Source organism: Taudactylus pleione, unplaced genomic scaffold (genome assembly GCF_031769625.1).
Source record: "Taudactylus pleione unplaced genomic scaffold, aTauple2 ptg000026l, whole genome shotgun sequence".
Lineage (NCBI taxonomy): Eukaryota > Metazoa > Chordata > Amphibia > Anura > Myobatrachidae > Taudactylus > Taudactylus pleione.
The window spans coordinates 7,420,906-7,440,078 of NW_028284428.1; the positions used below are offsets into that span (position 1 = coordinate 7,420,906).

The 19,173-nt window shown below is 43.2% G+C and overlaps 1 protein-coding gene across 2 annotated transcripts in view; it reads left to right on the forward strand.

Moving 5' to 3' along the window:
* SMPX (small muscle protein X-linked) overlaps positions 1-19,173 on the forward strand; it is a 171,582-nt gene that overhangs the window by 108,743 nt on the left and 43,666 nt on the right. For both annotated transcript variants that reach the window (XM_088451498.1, XM_088451501.1), the window contains one exon: positions 2,039-2,125. In XM_088451498.1, coding sequence (XP_088307624.1) covers positions 2,039-2,125 — 87 coding nt within the window. The remainder of the gene's footprint in view (positions 1-2,038; positions 2,126-19,173) is intronic.

Consider the following 19,173-nt stretch of genomic DNA (forward strand, 5'->3'; position numbering starts at 1 on the left):
TGCGGCACAGCTGGGCATGTATATGAATCATTCTATATTATAGAATGATTCATATGCATGCCTGGCTGTCCGTCCATTACCCCCCTGAATTTAATTTTTACCCCATGTGGGATAATTTACCCCTGTTCCCTGACCACTGTTGTAGACCAATATCCAATTGTACAGTACTTAGGGGGAACCCCAAATTGAAACAAAAGGCATCATAATTTCTTCAGTAGACATATATACACTACAGTTAAGTGTACTGGAACTAAATTGCAAAATTAGAGTCTCAGAATAATGATTTAATTATGTATGAAATATATAGAGGGTCACTTGAATACAATGTGTATAAATCAGTTGAAGAGCTGTATTAGAAAAAATAATCAGTATGATTAGTGATGTAAATCAAAATGGAATGTCACAGTCCATCCATAGACCAAGGGTGAGAGTTATCAGACCTTGCAGAGTAAGAAAGTGGAGAGAGATAAAGTACTAACCAATCATCTCCTAACTGCCATTTTTCAAACAGCCTGTAAAGTGACAGTTAGCATCTTATTGGTTGGTACTTTAACTCTCTTTACTAAAGCTTGCAAAAGTGGAATTGTTGCCTATGGCAACCAATCAAATTTTCCCTATACTTTTCTAGAATGTGCGAGATAAATGGTAGCCAGGATCTAATTGGTTGCTATGGCCAACATCTCCACTTTTCTTATCCCGCACTAGTCAATTTAACTATTCCATAACACTGCAGTTAGAAGTGTATGTTGCCCTGTGATGGTGCAATTAAGCTTTATTTAAATTAAATTACTGCACATTGGGATGTATCAGATGTTGACTGGGATAGATGATAAAAAAAGACTAACTTGCTGACAGTGCAGTGCAGTGCAGTGTGTGAGACTGCCTGATGTTTTAAAGTAGCAGTCATTTAAAAGGCGAAACCAGGTTGATATTGCCTTTTTAAATGACTGCTACTTTAAAACATCGGACAGCCTTGCACAGGACTCGCCGATGCCTGCAGTCCGCAAGCTATTACATATATCCCTTCCATCTGAATACATAATTGCTCGATCTGGCCACAAATGTATCTACCAGTACAAAAATGTGATGTGTTTTGTGAAACTCTCCCATTATTTCATTACAATAAATTACTGTCACCAATAGATGATTATTGGCAAATGAAAACTCTGAGAAGGCTCTGAGTTTTCCTCATTGATACATGTTAAAGCTTATATATGATATTAAAGATAGCATCATTGTTTTTCTTTTCAGTTTGCATTAATAAGAGGAATATTGGGATGGGTGGGCTATAAAATCACATTCTGAAAATTTGTCTGGGTTGAAATACTATCTGATCAGAGTGAAGCATCCTTGGGCCTGATTCAGAGCCGTTCGCTATTTGTGGTCGTTCGTTCAAAAACAAGGGGTGGCTATTCAAATGATCCGTTCGCAAATTGTAGTCTGTTCCCACCTCTAAGTCTGAACGAGCGAGCAAAACATACGCTCGTTTTTTTGATAAAAACGCCCCCTGGCCGCACGCACCATACGTCATGTCCGCTATTTATTAGATTAATCGAGTACATCGTACAGCGTATGAACTGCTCGCTATTCTTGTGGTTGGTGTTTTCAACCGCTATTTTGCGAGCAGTTCTGAGTTAAAAAAAACCAAGTGACGTGGGCAATGACGCTGCTGTATTAATTATGCACTCCCTTAAAACGCCCGTTTTGACCTTTAAGCACGCCTGCGTTCGGATCTCCACTGCCCGTTTTCAGGCACCTTCCCCTGTTACCACCCACATACGCCTCATTCTGTCACTCAAAATAGCAGGCCCTCGCTATATTGCGTACCAACGATTTTCGGCCGCACTGACTGGTTCGCGCATGCGTACTAAAAACCGTACGCATGCGCAGATGTGCGAACATCGCTCGGAACGAGCGTACTGCCGCTAGCGAGTGGCTCTGAATGAGGGCCCTTGTCTTTTCATTGAGCTTAGACTTTGTAACTGCCTATTTAGAAAATAAATTTTGTATTTAACTAATTGGTTTCATTTTTTACTAGGCTAATCTCAATATACCTATGGGAGCATTCCGACCAGGTGCTGGTCAACCACCCAAGAGAAGAGAATTCACACCTGAAGCAGAACAGGTAACAATCAATGAAACAGAGAACTTTGTAAATGTGAATGCTTTCAATCCATCCAAAATATCATTATAATATTTAATGAAGAAGTGTACTATAGACATCACACAGATAAACTTATTGTAACATACATTTTAGGTAACTTTATAGATAGATATCACTGGTAAACCGCATGCAGGTTAAGTTTTATCAATACAGTAGGCCGATCATGTAACTGGCTAACATCATTAACATCTATTGTATAAAAGTCACTGCATGGTATAGAATTTTCAGCTATCAACTGTATCTGCTGATAGAACACCTTACAGTATAAAGTAAGATAATAACTGACAATTCTATACCTTGCAGTGATTTTTATACCATAGCTGTTTATGATGTTAGCCAGTTACATGATATTAGTGCAGGCAGCCGGTACTGTCCTCTATCAGTAAACGCCGTGGTGCATGTTGAAGACATTCAATATTGATATAGATAGTGGCACTTGCCAGTCTTTACAAATAGATATATACAGTAAGACTATCCCCTTGCAACGTATGTTGCCTGAGGACAGATATTAACCCAAAATATTGCATTTAATGCTATGAGACGATTGTCTTTTATTACTATTTGCAATGACAGATGAGTGCCGCTAACTAGACAGATAGATAGATAGATAGATAGATAGATAGATAGATAGATAGATAGATAGATAGATAATCAGTGATGAAATGCAGGTAGGTTGTGAATTATCATTTCAGTAGGTTTATCAGGTGACTAGCTAACAGTCTTTGTGATGTCACTCAGCTTTGGTTTAAAAGTGATTTATTGGTATAGAAATTACAATTATTAGCTATACCTTCTGATATGACATTTCACAGTGTAAGGTAGGCTTATTTTAACACATGGTACATTTAGATAGACGTTGGATGGATGGATTTATAGATAGATAGATAGATAGATAGATAGATAGATAGATAGATAGATAGATAGATAGATAGATAGATAATCATGGATAAAATGCATGCAGGTTGAGCTTTATTAACTCTAGGCTTTGACCAATGTAAGACAAAGATTCAAACACACAAAAGTACCACATGTAATAAAGACAGTCCTGATTTTCCCTCATGTATGATTCATTTAAGCCACAAGTGAAACAGAGGAGTGTATTATCTGTAAAAACAAAAAAGTTTTATTAGATGAATTGAGAGTTTCTAAAGTGTTAAGAGGTAGGACTTTTGATGTGGCATTTAATTTTTTTTTCACTGCAGTTCTCTATACATCTAGACACACTTCCTACGATCTATGAGTATCTGGGCCTCATTCAGAGGCGGTCAGAGGATGCAAGCGGTCGCTCAGAAACTGGGCGGCCGCTTGCATCCTGACCGGCCGCCTCTGTTTCGGTCGTTAGGCTGTGGGTTAACACCCACAGCTCTAACGACCGCTAGGGTGATGGTCGCGATGGTCATTGACCATCGCGACCATCAGGGCTTACGACGAGACCCTAGGGTAGGGTCTCACTTGTCATAAGTCCCGGAGAGCTTCTGGCTCTGTCAGAACCAGAAGCTCTCCACTGACATCACTAGTGATGTCACTGGGGCCTCCCCCAAACGGCAGGCATTCCCATGGGAACGCCTCCGTTTGGGCTGCCACCCCCCCGGCCCGCCTTCCAAACGGGGCGAGCTGTCAATCAACATCGACAGCTCGCCCCCTTTGGAAAGAGACCCGCTACGACCAGCGCTGTCGGTCGTAGCGGGTCTCACGCATGCGCACGATGGAGCCGACTCCCTCGTGCGCATGCGCACAAGACAAACATCGAGGCGGCTGTGCGGTCGTAGACCGTAAGGAAGCCTCTGAATACAGCCCACTGTGTGCACGTTCATGTGTGCTTAGCACATTGCAGAAAATTAGGTTCACAGAATGACATCAATAAATTATTTTAATTCTGATCCAAACAAATTGTATTTTTGTATTTGTAAAATTATATTTAAAAGAAATATTTTTGACCACAGTGTGTCAGTATAACACTGTGTACAGCAACAAAAAATGCATTAGCTCACATTGTAGTTATTCAGCATACTTATTATAACACAGTCAGACCAAGTTTCCATGGAAACCATATTAAATTTTGTTTAGTAGTCTTATTAGCATATACTAATATTAATATAACAATATTTCCACTCTGAAATTGTCTGAAAACAATTTGAATCTTTTTGAAAATATTATATCTAAAATTGCAGAAAATATTTTATTTATGTTACATATTTGTTATTTAATACCTATGGTTGCCTAAAAGTCACATATAAATATCCACACATGAAGTGATGAAAGGATGGCTATGTTTATTAACTTTTTAAATTCATATTTATTTTTATTTGTTTTACAAACAGAGGAGATCTAGGGAGGCACATATCCCATCAGAACATGAAAAATCAGAGTCAATAAAGTTAATAATAAAATACAATAGAGAAAAACAGCTTTCACTGCAAAATGAGAATATGCGTTCAATTATCTTTAAGATTAGTAAATTGGGGATCAATTAGAAAAGTACCTAGATGGATAATAATCCACTGTTCACTCTATAATTAATCTACAGAGGAAACTAAATACCTACTTGGCAGTCACAGACTAATTTGTCTAGCTTCAGAATTTAAAAAATAAAGAGTACCAGAAAATAAAAACTAAAGCAGCATGTATTGCTAAACTGCACAGATAAATTGGCCGTATTAGTATCCCATTCATTGAATGGTATGACCTAATAAAAAGTTTATACATTGTTATGCATTTTACACTATGGTGTCATTGCCAGGATGTACTTATGAGACCATACAGCCGCCGGTCTCAGTCCTGACAGCGGAATCCCGGCAAGGGATTTAATTTAGGCGTCAAAATACCGACGCCCATGTTAATCCTGATGCCGGAACGCTGATGATGCCAGCCCGCATGAAGGTAAGTCCGGGGCACCCTTAGCATTAGCCGTGCTGGGGGGGAGGGTTAGGATTAGGGAGTCTAGTGGGGTTATGGTTAGGTTTGGGGGGCCGAATGCGCTACACGCCAGAAAAGAAATACCTGGGATACCAGTGGATAGAGGTGGGTTGCTGACACCTGGACCTGCTATATGTGGTTCCCTCCTGCAGCTGGGAACCGTGACAGGACACGCGTTTCACCTACGTCGTGCTTGATCATCTGTTGACCTTAAACAACGCACGCAGGCTCAGCGTCTCCCCCACTCACTGTTGTTTCTATCGGCACTGTTCAAGGGACTTTCTCTCCTCTCCGGTCTGCTCCATGAGGATCTTAGACAGCAGAAGGGTCCGGGACGCAGATACCGTACTTCATTAATATCTTTTTCTATCCATCTATCCTGGCTCTTTACCCCATTTATACTGTGGGAGTCTGGTTACTCTACTGTAGACAGAAAGACAGATGCATTAGAGAGATATATCATATATATGTATATACAAACTTATTTGGATGAAGGGGAGCCTATACCAATGGAAATGGTGTACAAAACATATGAGACAATTGCTGACAATTAAACTGGATATGGAAAGATGCAAGTATGGATATCCATCCAAATCTGAATCACTTTATATGTATGTTTGATTATTTATTTTTTGGGATCCATACCTAACCTGCCATTTTACTCATTGAAGAGATATATCTTTACCACTATTTTTCACCACTTGAGAATCATTCGAGAAATTAACTCGACAATCGCTTTATTTCTTGATATTTTCTGTTTATATGTGAATTTTTTTCGTATATGTATTTGCTACTATAGGGGTGACTCCGCCACATTTGTTATAACAAAGTCATTAAACCACATTTTTTTTAATGGGATGAACCAATAAAAGCTATAATTTAATTTTATTCTATACAATAGGCTAATTACTATGTTTTGAGTACTTGTTATTTGATTCCTGGGAGCACCTCCAGCTACTATTTATACTATTTACGTACTCGATCACTACCTAAATTGATTTCCATTTACTGCTGGTTCTTATATACATTTTGATCATTTTATTCTTTGATCCAGTGCAGGACTATATTTTTCTCTAGGCATATATGACTGACTGACTCATCAGCGCTTAGCCCAAACAACTGGACCTAGAAACAAATATTCCTTCCATGACATAGGTGCCCACTAAGAAGGTATTTTTTAAAATTCAACTGCTAAAGTGGTAAAAAGGGTTAAAATGTTCCCACCCCCTGTGCAATGTTTGCCTGACTGTCTCATCATGGCTATAGCACAGTTCAATATGCAAACACCAACTGTCATCCCAAGTGCTGCCAGACATCACTGGCAGTTGGTGTGGCTCCCCTATTTGAATTGTGAGGGAAGGGAATGAGTTACTACAGAGATGAGAGAGGAACTGTGTTACTACAACAGTGAGAGGGAAATGTGTTACTATAGATGTGAGGGATGGGAATATGTTACTATAGATGTGAGGGATGGGATTGTGTTACTACACAGGTGAGGGAGGGGAATGTGTTACTACACAGGTATGGGAGTGAAATGTGTTACTACACAGGTCAGGGAGGGGAATGTGTTACTACTCAAGTGAGGGAGGGGAATGTCAAATGTGTTACTACGAGGGTGATGGAAGGGAATGTGTAACAACATGGGCGAGGGAGGGCAATATGTTACTACATGGGTGAGTGCGAGTAATGTGTTACGCCAGAGGTGAGGGAGGGGAATAAGTTGCCATCCCTCACCTGTGTAGAAATACACAGGTGAGGGAAGGATTGTATTTCTACACAGGTGAGGGATGGGAAGGATTGTATTTCTACACAGGTGAGGGATGGGAATGTCGAATGTGTGATGTGGGTGCGTTTGACTGGCACTGAGGGCTCGATTCAGACCCGCTCGCTAGATGTGTTCGTACGCAGCAAAAGTATGCAAATCCGCGATCGCATGGCAAGGCATTAGCATGCCCACTATGACTTGGCGTGTGATCGCGGTGAGTATGCAGACTCCCACCAGCCTGTCTTAAGATGCCCACTTATGCACGTTATCTCCAGGATATGTATGCAAACATTGGTAACATCGAGTACCATCGGAAGCGATCGCAGCACTTGTGGCTGACCATACCCTACCGCAAGCACTGCGAGTGTTTCAGTGTGTATTTCAACCATGTGACGTGTACCATGATGCTGTGTCTTAATTATGCGCACCTCTTAAACGGCGTTAAGATGCTCAGGCATGCCTGCGTTCGCACCACCACTCCCCCATTTCCACCAACCAACCCCTGTCACCACCCACAAACGGCATGTCCAGTCACTCATTCTAGATAGCTGTCTATGTGCAGCGAGCGAACGCTTCCCGGTCGCATGGACTAGTTCACGCACGTGCACTGCGATGAGTACACATGCGCAGATTGCAAACATCGGCTGGCTGAGAGCGAACGCAGCCTAGCGAGCAGGTCTGAATCAGGCCCTGAGTTCCTTGTAAGAGTTAATAATAGATTAAGATATGCAGCCAGGAACAGCAGGAGCTTTTCAACAGAGTCCCTCAGACAAGATATTTAAAAGAGAGAGGTTGGTTCCAGTACTTTCTATGATCTATTCATGATCAAAAACGTTCTCAATATCTCAAAGATATGTGAAAGAAAGAAACAATAATATAGTGTAATAACCTAAATAGCTTGTTTTATATAATACACTCACCCTCTAGAAGTGAGTTAAAGGCGTTGGACACAATTTTCACCGTGGTCCAATGGTGCAGATTGCAACGATGGTTTTGTCGGTGGTTCACTCCAGATCGTCACATGTTTAGATGGAGAAAAGACGTGCAACAAGTCTTCATGGTGCAGATCAGTACGCCCAATATAAGGTCCTACAAGGTTATGTAATATACTCCCCTTGCATGGGATATAGGGTCTCATTCAGACCCGGTCGCAAGCGCCGATGCGCGCACAACCGGGTCGATGGTCCCCACAGAGCATGTGCACGACAGAGCCGGGTCCGTCGTGCGCATGCGGGAAACCCGGCTAGCGACGGGCGCTCCGTCGCTAGGGGTCTTGTAGCAGACGGGGCGAGCTGTTGATGTTGAGTGACAGCTTGCCCCATTTGCTGGGCAGGCCGGGGGCGTGCCTGGCCAAACAGAGGCATTCCAGTCGGAACGCTTGCCGTTTGGGGGCGGCCCCACTGACATAATTGATGATGTCAGTGGGGAACTTCCTGCTCAAACAGAGCAGGAAGTTCCCTGGATCTTACAAGTGCCCAGACCCAACCTTAGGGTCTGGTTGTAAGCCCCGATGGTCGCGATGGTGATGACCATCGCGACCATCACCCTGATCACAAGCTAAGCAGTGGGTGGTACCCACAGCTTAGCTTGCGACCTAGAGGCAGCACTTCAAAACAAGAAGTGCCCGCCCTCATTCAGAGTGAGCGATCGCTTCTTGCGATCGACTCTGAATGAGGGCCATAATGTAGGCCTTGGGCATTTATATTTTTAAAACCCTGATGCCAGTTGGTGTTACAAAGATATTGAGTTGGTATTTGGTTAATACAAAAAATAAGTTGTGCATCCAACATTCAGTATATTATATAAAAAAAATATTTTATTTCTCAAAAAATAATATATATATATATGAGTCAAAAATGGTGTATATATATAATATATATATGAGTAAGGTGCCATAAATCAATGAGCATTTAAAATTTGAAAAACCACAATTAAAATAGTAAAAATAAAACAATTACAAATTTTGCAATAAGAGTGAAGGATTAAATTAGTGGAAAGTACCAGTATAAGGTACTTGGCAACGCGTTTCACAGAGCCAACGTCCGCTTCCTCATGCTGAGCTGAGATATATATATATATATATATATATAATTTTTTTAGAAATAAAATATATATTTTTGTTTTATAATATACTGAATGTTGGATACACAACTAATTATTTTTTGGATTAATCAAATACCAACTCGACACCTTTGTAATACCAACGGAGATCAGGGTTTTCAAATAAATAAGTGTCCAAGGCCTACATTATATACCATGCAAGGTGAGTATATTACATAACCTTGTAAGACCTTATATTGGGCGTACTGATCTGCACAATGGGGGCTTGTTGCCCTTCTTTTCTCCATCTAAACATTTGACGATCTGGAGTGAACCACCGACAAAACCATTGTTACAATCTGTTACCACCGTAGGACCACAGTGAAAATTGTATCAACACCTTTAAATCACTTCTAGAGGGTGAGTGTACATCCAATTCTTATATTAAACAAGTTATATACATTATTACACTATATTATTGTTTCTTTCTTTCTCATATCTTTGAGAAAAATATCGGAATGTTTTTGATCATGAATAGATGTTAGAAAGCGCCAGGACCAACCTCTGTCATTTAAATGTCGAATGTGTGACAACATGGGCGAGGGAGGGAAATGCGTTACTACAAAGATGAGGGAGTGGAATGTGTTAGTATACAGGTGAGGAAGGGTAATGTCTTACTATAGCAGTGAGGGTGGAGATGCATTACTATAGTGCTGAAGGATTAATGTGTTATTGAAGTGGTGAGATGGAAATGAAAACAGTAAATATATAAGGTCTACCCGTGTGAAACCGGGTACATCAGCTAGTGTTGTATAAAACTGTAGTGAACTTGTGAAATCCGTGTGGCTATTGTTACTTTATTCCCCTTGACTCCTGTTGGTGTCATGAGTAGGTAATTGGAATCCTCAGTTTTCCTACCATTGTATTTCTGTAATGTGTAACATGAACAATTTGCTTGTCTGGTTTCACTAAACAAACAAACCATCTCCTCCTTTGAAGACATGCATCAAGTGTTTGTCAAGTTCCTAATACATCCCCAACTGTAGATCGATCTGACAACCTTAAAGATTAATTTGGCAGAGTTTTATATTGCATCTGAGAGTTTGTGCTCCTAGAGGGTACATTTGACAGCAAGTAAGATAAATCTGTCAGATGTGTACTACAGTCCTCCTAACTGTAAAACCTAAACATGATGCATGACATGGTCATGTTCTATGGAGCTATAAAGAAAATTAATGATTTAAATAGAAGGATACTTCTCTATAGATAAGGTTTTTTTTATATAACTGAAACTTATATTCTTTTTCAGCTTTTGCTAACCTAAATTTTTTGTAATTTTTTTTATAACTTCTAGCAGTTTACCACTTACCTTTGTACAATTTTAAATTATTCACTGGGCTTAAATTTCAATTAATACTGATAACATGACTGTGCTGCAAATGCCATACTGCCTAAAATATTTATTACACACAGTATACTATTCATACTTGCATACTCTCATGGAAGTTTCGGGAGGCTCATGATTTTTTGGATAACCCCAGCATTCCCAGAAGAGTAGGGGGATCTCCTGCATCCCGCCCACTTCCTATCAAAGTGAGCAGGATAAGGAGATTATACAAGGACTTTGCGGGTCTGTACGGGTCTGTTAAAATAACTTGAATTGCACCATTTAGGGGCCTAATGACATGGGGAGCCCGACCCGGTTCCCCCCTCTCCTTCCCTGAAGCTGTCAGGTAAATCTCCTTTCCGGGTTTCCCCAGGAGAGAAGTTAATTAAAGTAGGTAAGTACAGTATGGTATTACTGTATGTCTTGCTCCAGCACAGCCCACAAATCACACTTGTTATGTATTAGAATTGGCAGTGAAATGGTAGTACTAAATATTTTTTTAATACAGTAAAACCATACTTACCGACATTTGAAGTCTTCTTTCCTGGAGAAGACTCCATCCCTAGTGATGAGGGCGGAGCCGGACAATTGTGTCATTAAGCCTCGCCCCTTGTGAAGAGATTCCGGGAATCGCGGACATTTGAATAGGGGACTGAGCCAAACGACGTGATTATCATAGAATCGCATCATCAAGCTGCGCCCCCTCCAGAAGGATCGCGGAAACACGATAAGATTATCCCCAATCTGCCCACTTCACGAGGAAGTGGGTAGAATCTTGAAAAGTGGCTACTCTTCCGGGGGTGCAGGGGGTCTACCCGAAAAATTGGGAGGCTACCGCAGGTTTAGGGAGACTAGGTAAGTATGAGTAAGACTGGTCCAGTGGAGGATTCTGGGAACAGGTCATCTACCTGCCCAGGCCTAGGACTTCTGGGAAATTACTCATTTTGAAATTAGAGGACAAACTCAAACTGAATATTTATTGTTCTTAACCAAACATGCTCTTTTTTCTATGCACAATTAGCTACAGCTATCCCTGTATTTCATGAGGTGCCACCATTAGCGCCATTGTCAAGTAACTCTTATGAGAGTTTACTGAACATGATCAGGAGTCACCAACTGATTTATATGAAATAGTTGGATGTTAAGGTTATGGCAACACTCCCCCCCAAAAAACAAAGCAACAACTTTGATTTAGAACATAGGGCCTGATTCAGAGCCGGACGCTATTTGCGGACGGTCGTTCCAAAAAAGGGGCCGGCTATTTAAATTGAGCGCTCGCTCTTTGCGGTCTGTTGATGCCTCTATGGGCCTGATTCAGAGCCGGTCGCTATTTGCGCTCGCTCGTCCCGAAAATAGGGGTGGCTATTCAAATGAACCGTTCGCTGTTTGCGGTCTGTTCACGCCTCTAGGTCTGAACGAGCGAACAAAACTTGCCGTTGTTTTTTGGGAAACTACGCCCCCTGTCCGCTCGCATCCTACGTCATGTCCGCTATTTATTAGATTAATCGAGTACATCGAACAGGGTATGAGCTGCTCGCTATTCTTGTGGTTGGTTTTTGCTACCACAATTTTGCGAGCAGTTCTGGCTATAAAATAACCCAGTGACGTGGTCAATGACGCTGCTGTTTTAAATATGCACACCCATAAAACGCCCGTTTTGACCTTTAAGCACGCCTGCGATCGGATCTCCACTCCCCGTTTTCAAGCATCTTCCCCTGTTACCACTCACATACGCCTCATCCTGTCACTCAAATTAGCAGGCATTCGCTATTTTGCGAGCACATGAATTTCGGCCGCACTGACTGGTTTGCGCATGCGCATAACGATCCGTACGCATGCGCAGTTGGGCAAACATCGCTCGGAGCGAACGAGCTGCCACTTACGAGTGGCTCTGAATCAGGCCCTATGTCTGAGCGAGCGAACTAAAAATGCGCTCGCTATTTTGTAAAGACGCCCCTTTGCCGTTCGCAACACACGTCATCTCCTGTAGCTATTAAATTATTTGGGTACATCGAAAGGCATCTGAACTGCTCGCATTGCTTGTGGTAGGTTTTCTTACCGCTATCACTGCGAGCAGTTCAGGCTAAAAGACAAGCAAGTGACGTGGTCGATGACGCTCCTTTACTAATTATGCACTCCCATTAAACGCCCTTTTGACCGTTAGGCACGCCTGCGTTCGGATCTCCACTCCCCCGTTTTCAAGCACCTTCCCCTGTTACCACCCACAAACGGTACATTCTCTCAATCAAATTAGCAGCCCCTCGCTGTTTTTTGAGCGCACGATTTCCGACCGCAATGACTGGTTTGCACATGCGCATTACGACCCATACGCATGCGCAGTTGTGCGAACATCGCTCAGAGCGAACGAGCGGCCGCTTATGAGCGGGTCTGAATCATAATTCCCGTAATTCCTAAAATCTCTTTTTCATTTTTACCTTTCTAATTGCAGAATTCAATTGTTCCAACCCCCTTCACGCCCGACGGAGCTATTCAATTGTTGCTCCTGTCAGGCACGATCAGCTTCCAGCGCTACATTTCAACTCGTAGCCCCAGGGGAGTGCGAGATGAAATGGGCGAAAAGTGACCTGTTTGGGCGCCCAAACGGCACTTTTTGTGATCGCGCCCAGCACTTTGGTCGGAGGAAGCCGATTTGCGAGGCTAATCCCGACCACTATGGGCGCGATCAGCGCGAAAAGCAGTAACAATTGAATAGCTCCCCGCGATCTCCCGTCACTTTAGACGAGAGATCCGGACCGCAAAAACAATTGAATACCACCCTAATAATAAACATGTTTAAGTATGTGATGCGGTGATATCATTAGCTGAACAGCAATCCTGTGACTCTCCAAATTACCAAGCTATACTTCTCATTATGCTTGTTGGGTGTTGTAGGAATAATACAGTCTGGAAACTGCTAGACAAGCAAAATAAATTAAACAGTAAAACAGCACCAGGCAGCCTTAACAACAGACCGATTGTGGTAAAATATACATGGGAAACAAAAAATAGCTGGCTAAATAATGCATAAAGTATTTGTGTAATGAAGTGCTGCTCACTAAACGTTCAGTCGACAGACGTGGCTGGCAAGAAATAATTCATTTTTAATGGTACTTGAACTTTTAATTTAAACAAGTACATCTTGTGTTTCTATTCGATTTGCTGTAGAGGATTTCATCATGGCTGAAGACAAGTTCAGCTGCCTTCACACTGATGGGAATAAATAAATTGTTCTCTATCATGATGGGGTCTGCTGAAGGCCCCCATACATCAGAGATGGATTGCAGCAATCGTGCAATTTGCAAATCTGCAATGTATGGGCTTCACAGATTGCAGGTTTCAACCAAAAAGTGATTGGAATTGTTTAATCAGATTGTCCAACATGTTGGATTTCACAGATCGATTGGGGCTGTAAATTGCTAGTGTATGGACATGATCAGCAGAGTTTTCAGATTGCTGATGTATGGGTGCCTTGAGTCTTTACATTCAGGGTGAGCGACGTTGCTGTGCTTCAGGATTAGTAAGATTATTAGTTTTATGGCTCCTAATAAACTTCTATTATCTGGCCTGTATTTACAATTACAAATTAATTATATTGACTTTTAACTGAAAAATATCTCTTAGGAAGCAATGTGACAGCAGTATAACATTTTATTTGCAGTATCTGGTTGACTTATTTTGTCAAAGCAGAGCTTAGGTAGATTAGTAGGAATATAAATGAAATTTAGTACTGCTACCTATCAATCAATCTTTCACATAATATGTACATTTTTAAATGTTTATGGTTTACATATATGTATGTACCTGGAAAATGTCCCTATCTTATATATATAAAATTAATTGGTCTGTTTGTTTGTCTGTCCGGTTATGCATTCGAACACCCCTGCACCAATTGGAATGAAACCAGTGCAAGGTGGTCCAGTTGAATCCTGGACAGGTTTTAGGTTTTAGGGGGGTTAGCGTCGTGTTCAGAACTCTCGTTGGTGTACGCTGGGCAGAACTTTGACGCGGGAGCCTGTTCTGGGCCTTCCACTGGATGGATTTGGATGAAAACTTCACAGAGTGGTAACATTGGATTCCAGAAGACATACTAGGTAGTTGAGGTCCCAGTTAGACCTCCCGTTGGTGTACGCTGGCCAGAACTTTGACCCGGGGAGCCTGTTCTGAGCCTTCCACTGGATGGATTTGCACGAAAACTTCACAGAGGGGTGGCAACTGGTCTGTGATTCCTAATGGAATGGTTGGGCTCTTGGTCGGACCTCTCGGCGGAATGCGCGGGAAGAACTTTGACCGAGGGAGCCTGTTCTGGGCCGTCCACTGGATGGATTTGGACGACATCACATAATAAAATGTAATAACTTGAAGATACACCCCTTCACAGCTTAAAGCATGAGGGTAAAAATTTTCACTTGGACAAACCATGTTGTGGTACAAGAGATACAAACACTTTTATTGTAAAAGCTTTGCTTGCTTACTGCTGACCTTTTTGCCTTGAACTGCTAAATTATACTCTAAGCAAAGGTCCAAATCTCACTTACTTATGTGTATAATTTCCCCAAAAGTTTCTTGTTCTGTGAGGGCTGAGACAAGAATATCCCCTCTTGCTTTGATTTTTGCCTTAATCCTAGAACCACTCGCAGAAATTATTAATCACTTAATTGACAATTTTTGGTTCAAAACAATGTATTTAAAATCATATTTAAAACTATTTTAGTAAAAACTATTTTTTTGTGATTCAGTGATGCCCCTATATCCTTATACTGTACCTTATCCCCTCACCCCAGTGGGCATAGATCCCAATATAAACTGTGCAACCATTCTCAAAGGCCATAGATTACAGAATATCTTTCCCAGTCAGTCCCCTCTGAGCAGGAAGTAGCAGAGGGGCTGATGATCACACAGAGATTGGTGATCAGAAGGGAACTTCAGTTCCCATTCAGTCACTCTGAGCTACTTCTGGGATCGTCTCCAGAACGACGATCCCAGAATGCCGATTATGAGGCATTTTGGGGCACACAAAGAGCATGTAATGTCACCAGACACTGCCCGCAGCAGGGAAAGCCCATCTGCCTGCCATCTCATCTCATCCCATCTCATCCCGGCAACTACAGTTTAATGCCAAAAAATGCAAGATCATGCACTTGGGTCTCAAAAATCCAAAGGCTAAATATAGTATTAATGGCACTATACTGGAAACTACTGAAGAGGAAAGGGATCTAGGAGTCACTATTTCAGGTGACTTAAAGGCAAGCAAACATTGTAACAAAGCAATGAGGAAGGCAAGTCAGATGCTTGGTTGCATAGGGAGAGGAATCAGTAGTAGAACGAAAGAAGTGATAATACTACTGTATAGGTCATTGGTACGTCCCCATCTTGAATACTGTGTTCAGTTCTGGAGGCCATATCTCCAGAAGGATATTGATACATTCGAAACTGTACAAAGAAGGGCAACTAAAATGGTGCATGGTCTACCCCACAAAATGTACCAGGAAAGGCTAAAAGTTCTTAATATGTATAGTTTGGAGCAGAGAAGGGAAAGGGGGGGCATGATAGAAATGTTCAAATATATAAAGGGTTTTAACACGGTAAAGGAAGGAGACATGCTTCAAAGAAAGAGAAGTATTAGAAGAAGAGGACATGTTCTGAAACTGGAGGGAGGTAGGTTCAGGGGAAATTTGAGGAAACATTTCTTCACTGAAAGGGTAGTGGACAAGTGGAATAGCCTCCCATCAGAGGTGGTAGAGGCTAAGACAGTAGAGCAATTTAAACATGCATGGGATCAGAGGTGTATCTAGGGATCCGAGCACCCCTGGCAAGGTAATGGACTGGCACCCCCCATAATTTCAGGAAGTGTCCCCAGTAGCAGCCCCCCTATGCAGTGCCCCCAGTAGTAGTCCCCTCTATGCAGTGCCCCCAGTAGTAGCCCCCCTATGCATTGCCCCCAGTAGTAGTCCCCTCTATGCAGTACCCCCAGTAGTAGTCCCCTTATTCATTGCCCCCAATAGTAGTCCCCTATATGCAGTGCCCCCAGTAGTAGTCCCCTCTATGCAGTGCCCCCAGTAGTAGTCCCCCCTATGCAGTGCCCCGAGTAGTAGTCCCCTCTATGCAGTGCCCCCAGTAGTAGTCCCCTCTATGCAGTGCCCCCCAGTAGTAGTCCCCCTTATTCATTGCCCCCAGTAGTAGTCCCCCCTATGCAGTGCCCCGAGTAGTAGTCCCCTCTATGCAGTGGCCCCAGTAGTAGTCCCCCCTATGCAGTGCCCTGAGTTGTAGTCCCCTCTATGCAGTGTCCCCAGTAGTAGTCCACCCTATGCAGTGCCCCCAGTAGTAGTCCACCCTATATGCAGTGTCCCCAGCAGTAGTCCCCTCTATGCAGTGCCCCCAGTAGTAGTCACCCTTATTCATTGCCCCCAGTAGTAGTCCCCCCTATGCAGTTCCCTAAGTAGTAGTCCTCTCTCTCTATGCAGTGCCCCCAGTAGTAGTCCCCTCTATGCAGTGCCCCCAGTAGTAGTCCACCCTATGCAGTAGTGCCCCCAGTAGTAGTCCCCTCTATGCAGTGCCCCCAGTAGTAGTCCACCCTATGCAGTGCCCCCACTAGTAGTCCACCCTATGCATTGCCCCCAGTAATAGTCTACCCTATACATTGCTCCCAGTAGTAGTAGTCCCTATACAGTGCCCCCATTAGCTGCCCCCCACACCCATAACGTGCCCCCAGTAGCGGCCCCCCTATACAGTGCTCCCAGTAGCGGCCATCCCCCCACCATAACGTGCCCCCAGTAACAGCCCCCCCTATACAGTATATATATATATATACTGTATAGGGGGCCGCTACTGGGGGCTGCCAGATGGCGCCCCCCCTTTGGCCGGCGCCCCTGGCGAGTGCCATCCTGGCCAATGGGTAGATACACCCCTGCATGGGATAGACATAAGGATATCCTTCAGAAAAGTAAGGATCAATAAGGGTTGAGGTAACAATATGTTTAAAAATGGGGCAGACTAGATGGGCCAAGTGGTTTTTATCTGCCATCAAATTCTATGTTTCTATGTGAAGACACCCGGTAAGTGGTTAATTAACATCCTAATATCCAGGAAGTCAGAATGGGCTCTATGGGTCACAAGATGACACTTTTTGTTAAAGAGCCGTCCTTTGTGATGACAGGACTTCCAGGGTTATGAGCAGTGCACTTCACGGGAGGTTACTGGGAGGGATCCAATTGTATCTCTTTCACAGAAGAATGTGGGAAGAAGCCCATAGGCTTCTATTAGGCAACGCCATCTCTAGACGGCGTTGCTTACTGGGTACAAGCCCTGGAAAGTTTTGAATTCAGGAGCTTGGCAATTATGGGAAATGCAGCCAAAACTCAGAAAAAAAATATGAGATATGGTAAGAACTTACCCTTGTTATCTCTAATTCTACGAAGTCCATAGGGTTCCACAGGATACCTTCGGGTATAGGCGATGGCGGCAGACATCCAGGCACCACAGAGTAAAATTTTCAGCCTCCCAGGATGCACTGGGGTCCCTCTCCTATATCCCGCCCCCGAGCCTCAGGCCACTCAGTTATGTAACAAGCCATAGGCCGGAGCAGGAGCAAAAAAGAGAGAGAAGACAGTCTGGAACACACAAGAATCACATTCTCACCAGAAGGAGACGGAGAAACCAGTGACCAGATCAAAGCCCATCGGCAGTACAGGTGCGACAGGGCGGGAGTCCTGTGGAACCCTATGGACTTCGTAGAAATAGAGATAACAAGGGTAAGTTCTTACCATATCTCATATTTTCTACTTCAGGGTCCATAGGGTATCCACAGGATACCTTGGGGATGTCCCAAAGCAGTATCCTTTAATGGTGGGGACGCTCCTGTGCTGTAAGGAGAATCCGCCGCCGAAAGGAATCATCCTGAGAGGCGAAGGTATCAAAAGCATAATACCTTACCAAAAACATGGACAGATGACCACGTGGCTGCCAATCACCGCTGAAGCGCCACGTCGAGCTGTCCACGAAGGACCCACAGACCTAGTGGAAGAACTTTAATAGAGGATGGAACAGGAAGACCTGTGAATCCATCCTGCCAAAGTTAGCGTAGTGGCAGGCCAACCCTTTTTATGGAAACCAGAAAGGACAAAACCCAGAGTCTGATTTCCTAAATGGACTGGTACGGTCAACTTAAATTCTTAGCGCCCGTACCACAGCCAAATAGGCCTCACCAGCAGACAGGACTGGGGAAGTAAAGGCAAGCACTGCCCTGTTCCTAGGAAAGATGAGAAAAAGGGAGGTCTACATGACAGAGCCTCCCATTCTGAGATCCTACTGGCCAAATTAAGAGCCAGTAGGAATACAGTCCTAGCCGTAAGCCATTTGAAATCCACTGAGCCCAGTGGATCAAATGGCGGTCCTCAGAGAGCCCTAAGGACCACAGCCAAATCCCAAGGAGCCACAGGTGGAACAAAGGGATGCTGAATATAACTTACACCCTGCACAAAGGTGCGGACATCAGGAAGAGTAGCAATCCTACACTGAAACCATACTAACAGGGCAGAAACCTGCACCTTGAGGTAAGCAAGGCAAAGACCGTTATCTAAGCCCACCTGTAGGAAAGCCAACCTCTGGATATCCGGAATACCCGAGGAGCCTAGCCTCTAGGGCGACACCTGAAAGAAAGTATACCATACCTAATGGTAAATTCTTGCAGATAAAAACTTCCGAGCTCTTAGCATGGACAGTGCCCCTGTTAACTATAGAGCTGGAAAAACTCCTAGACCTTAAGAGGGCAGTCTCCACCACAGACAACCCAGGTCTGGGTATCAGCCAGGATCCTGAGACAACAGGTCCAGGCGTAGAGGCAACAGCTTCGGAGTGTTAACTGAGAGGCTCCGAAAATCTGAGTAATAGTGCCATCTGGCCTAC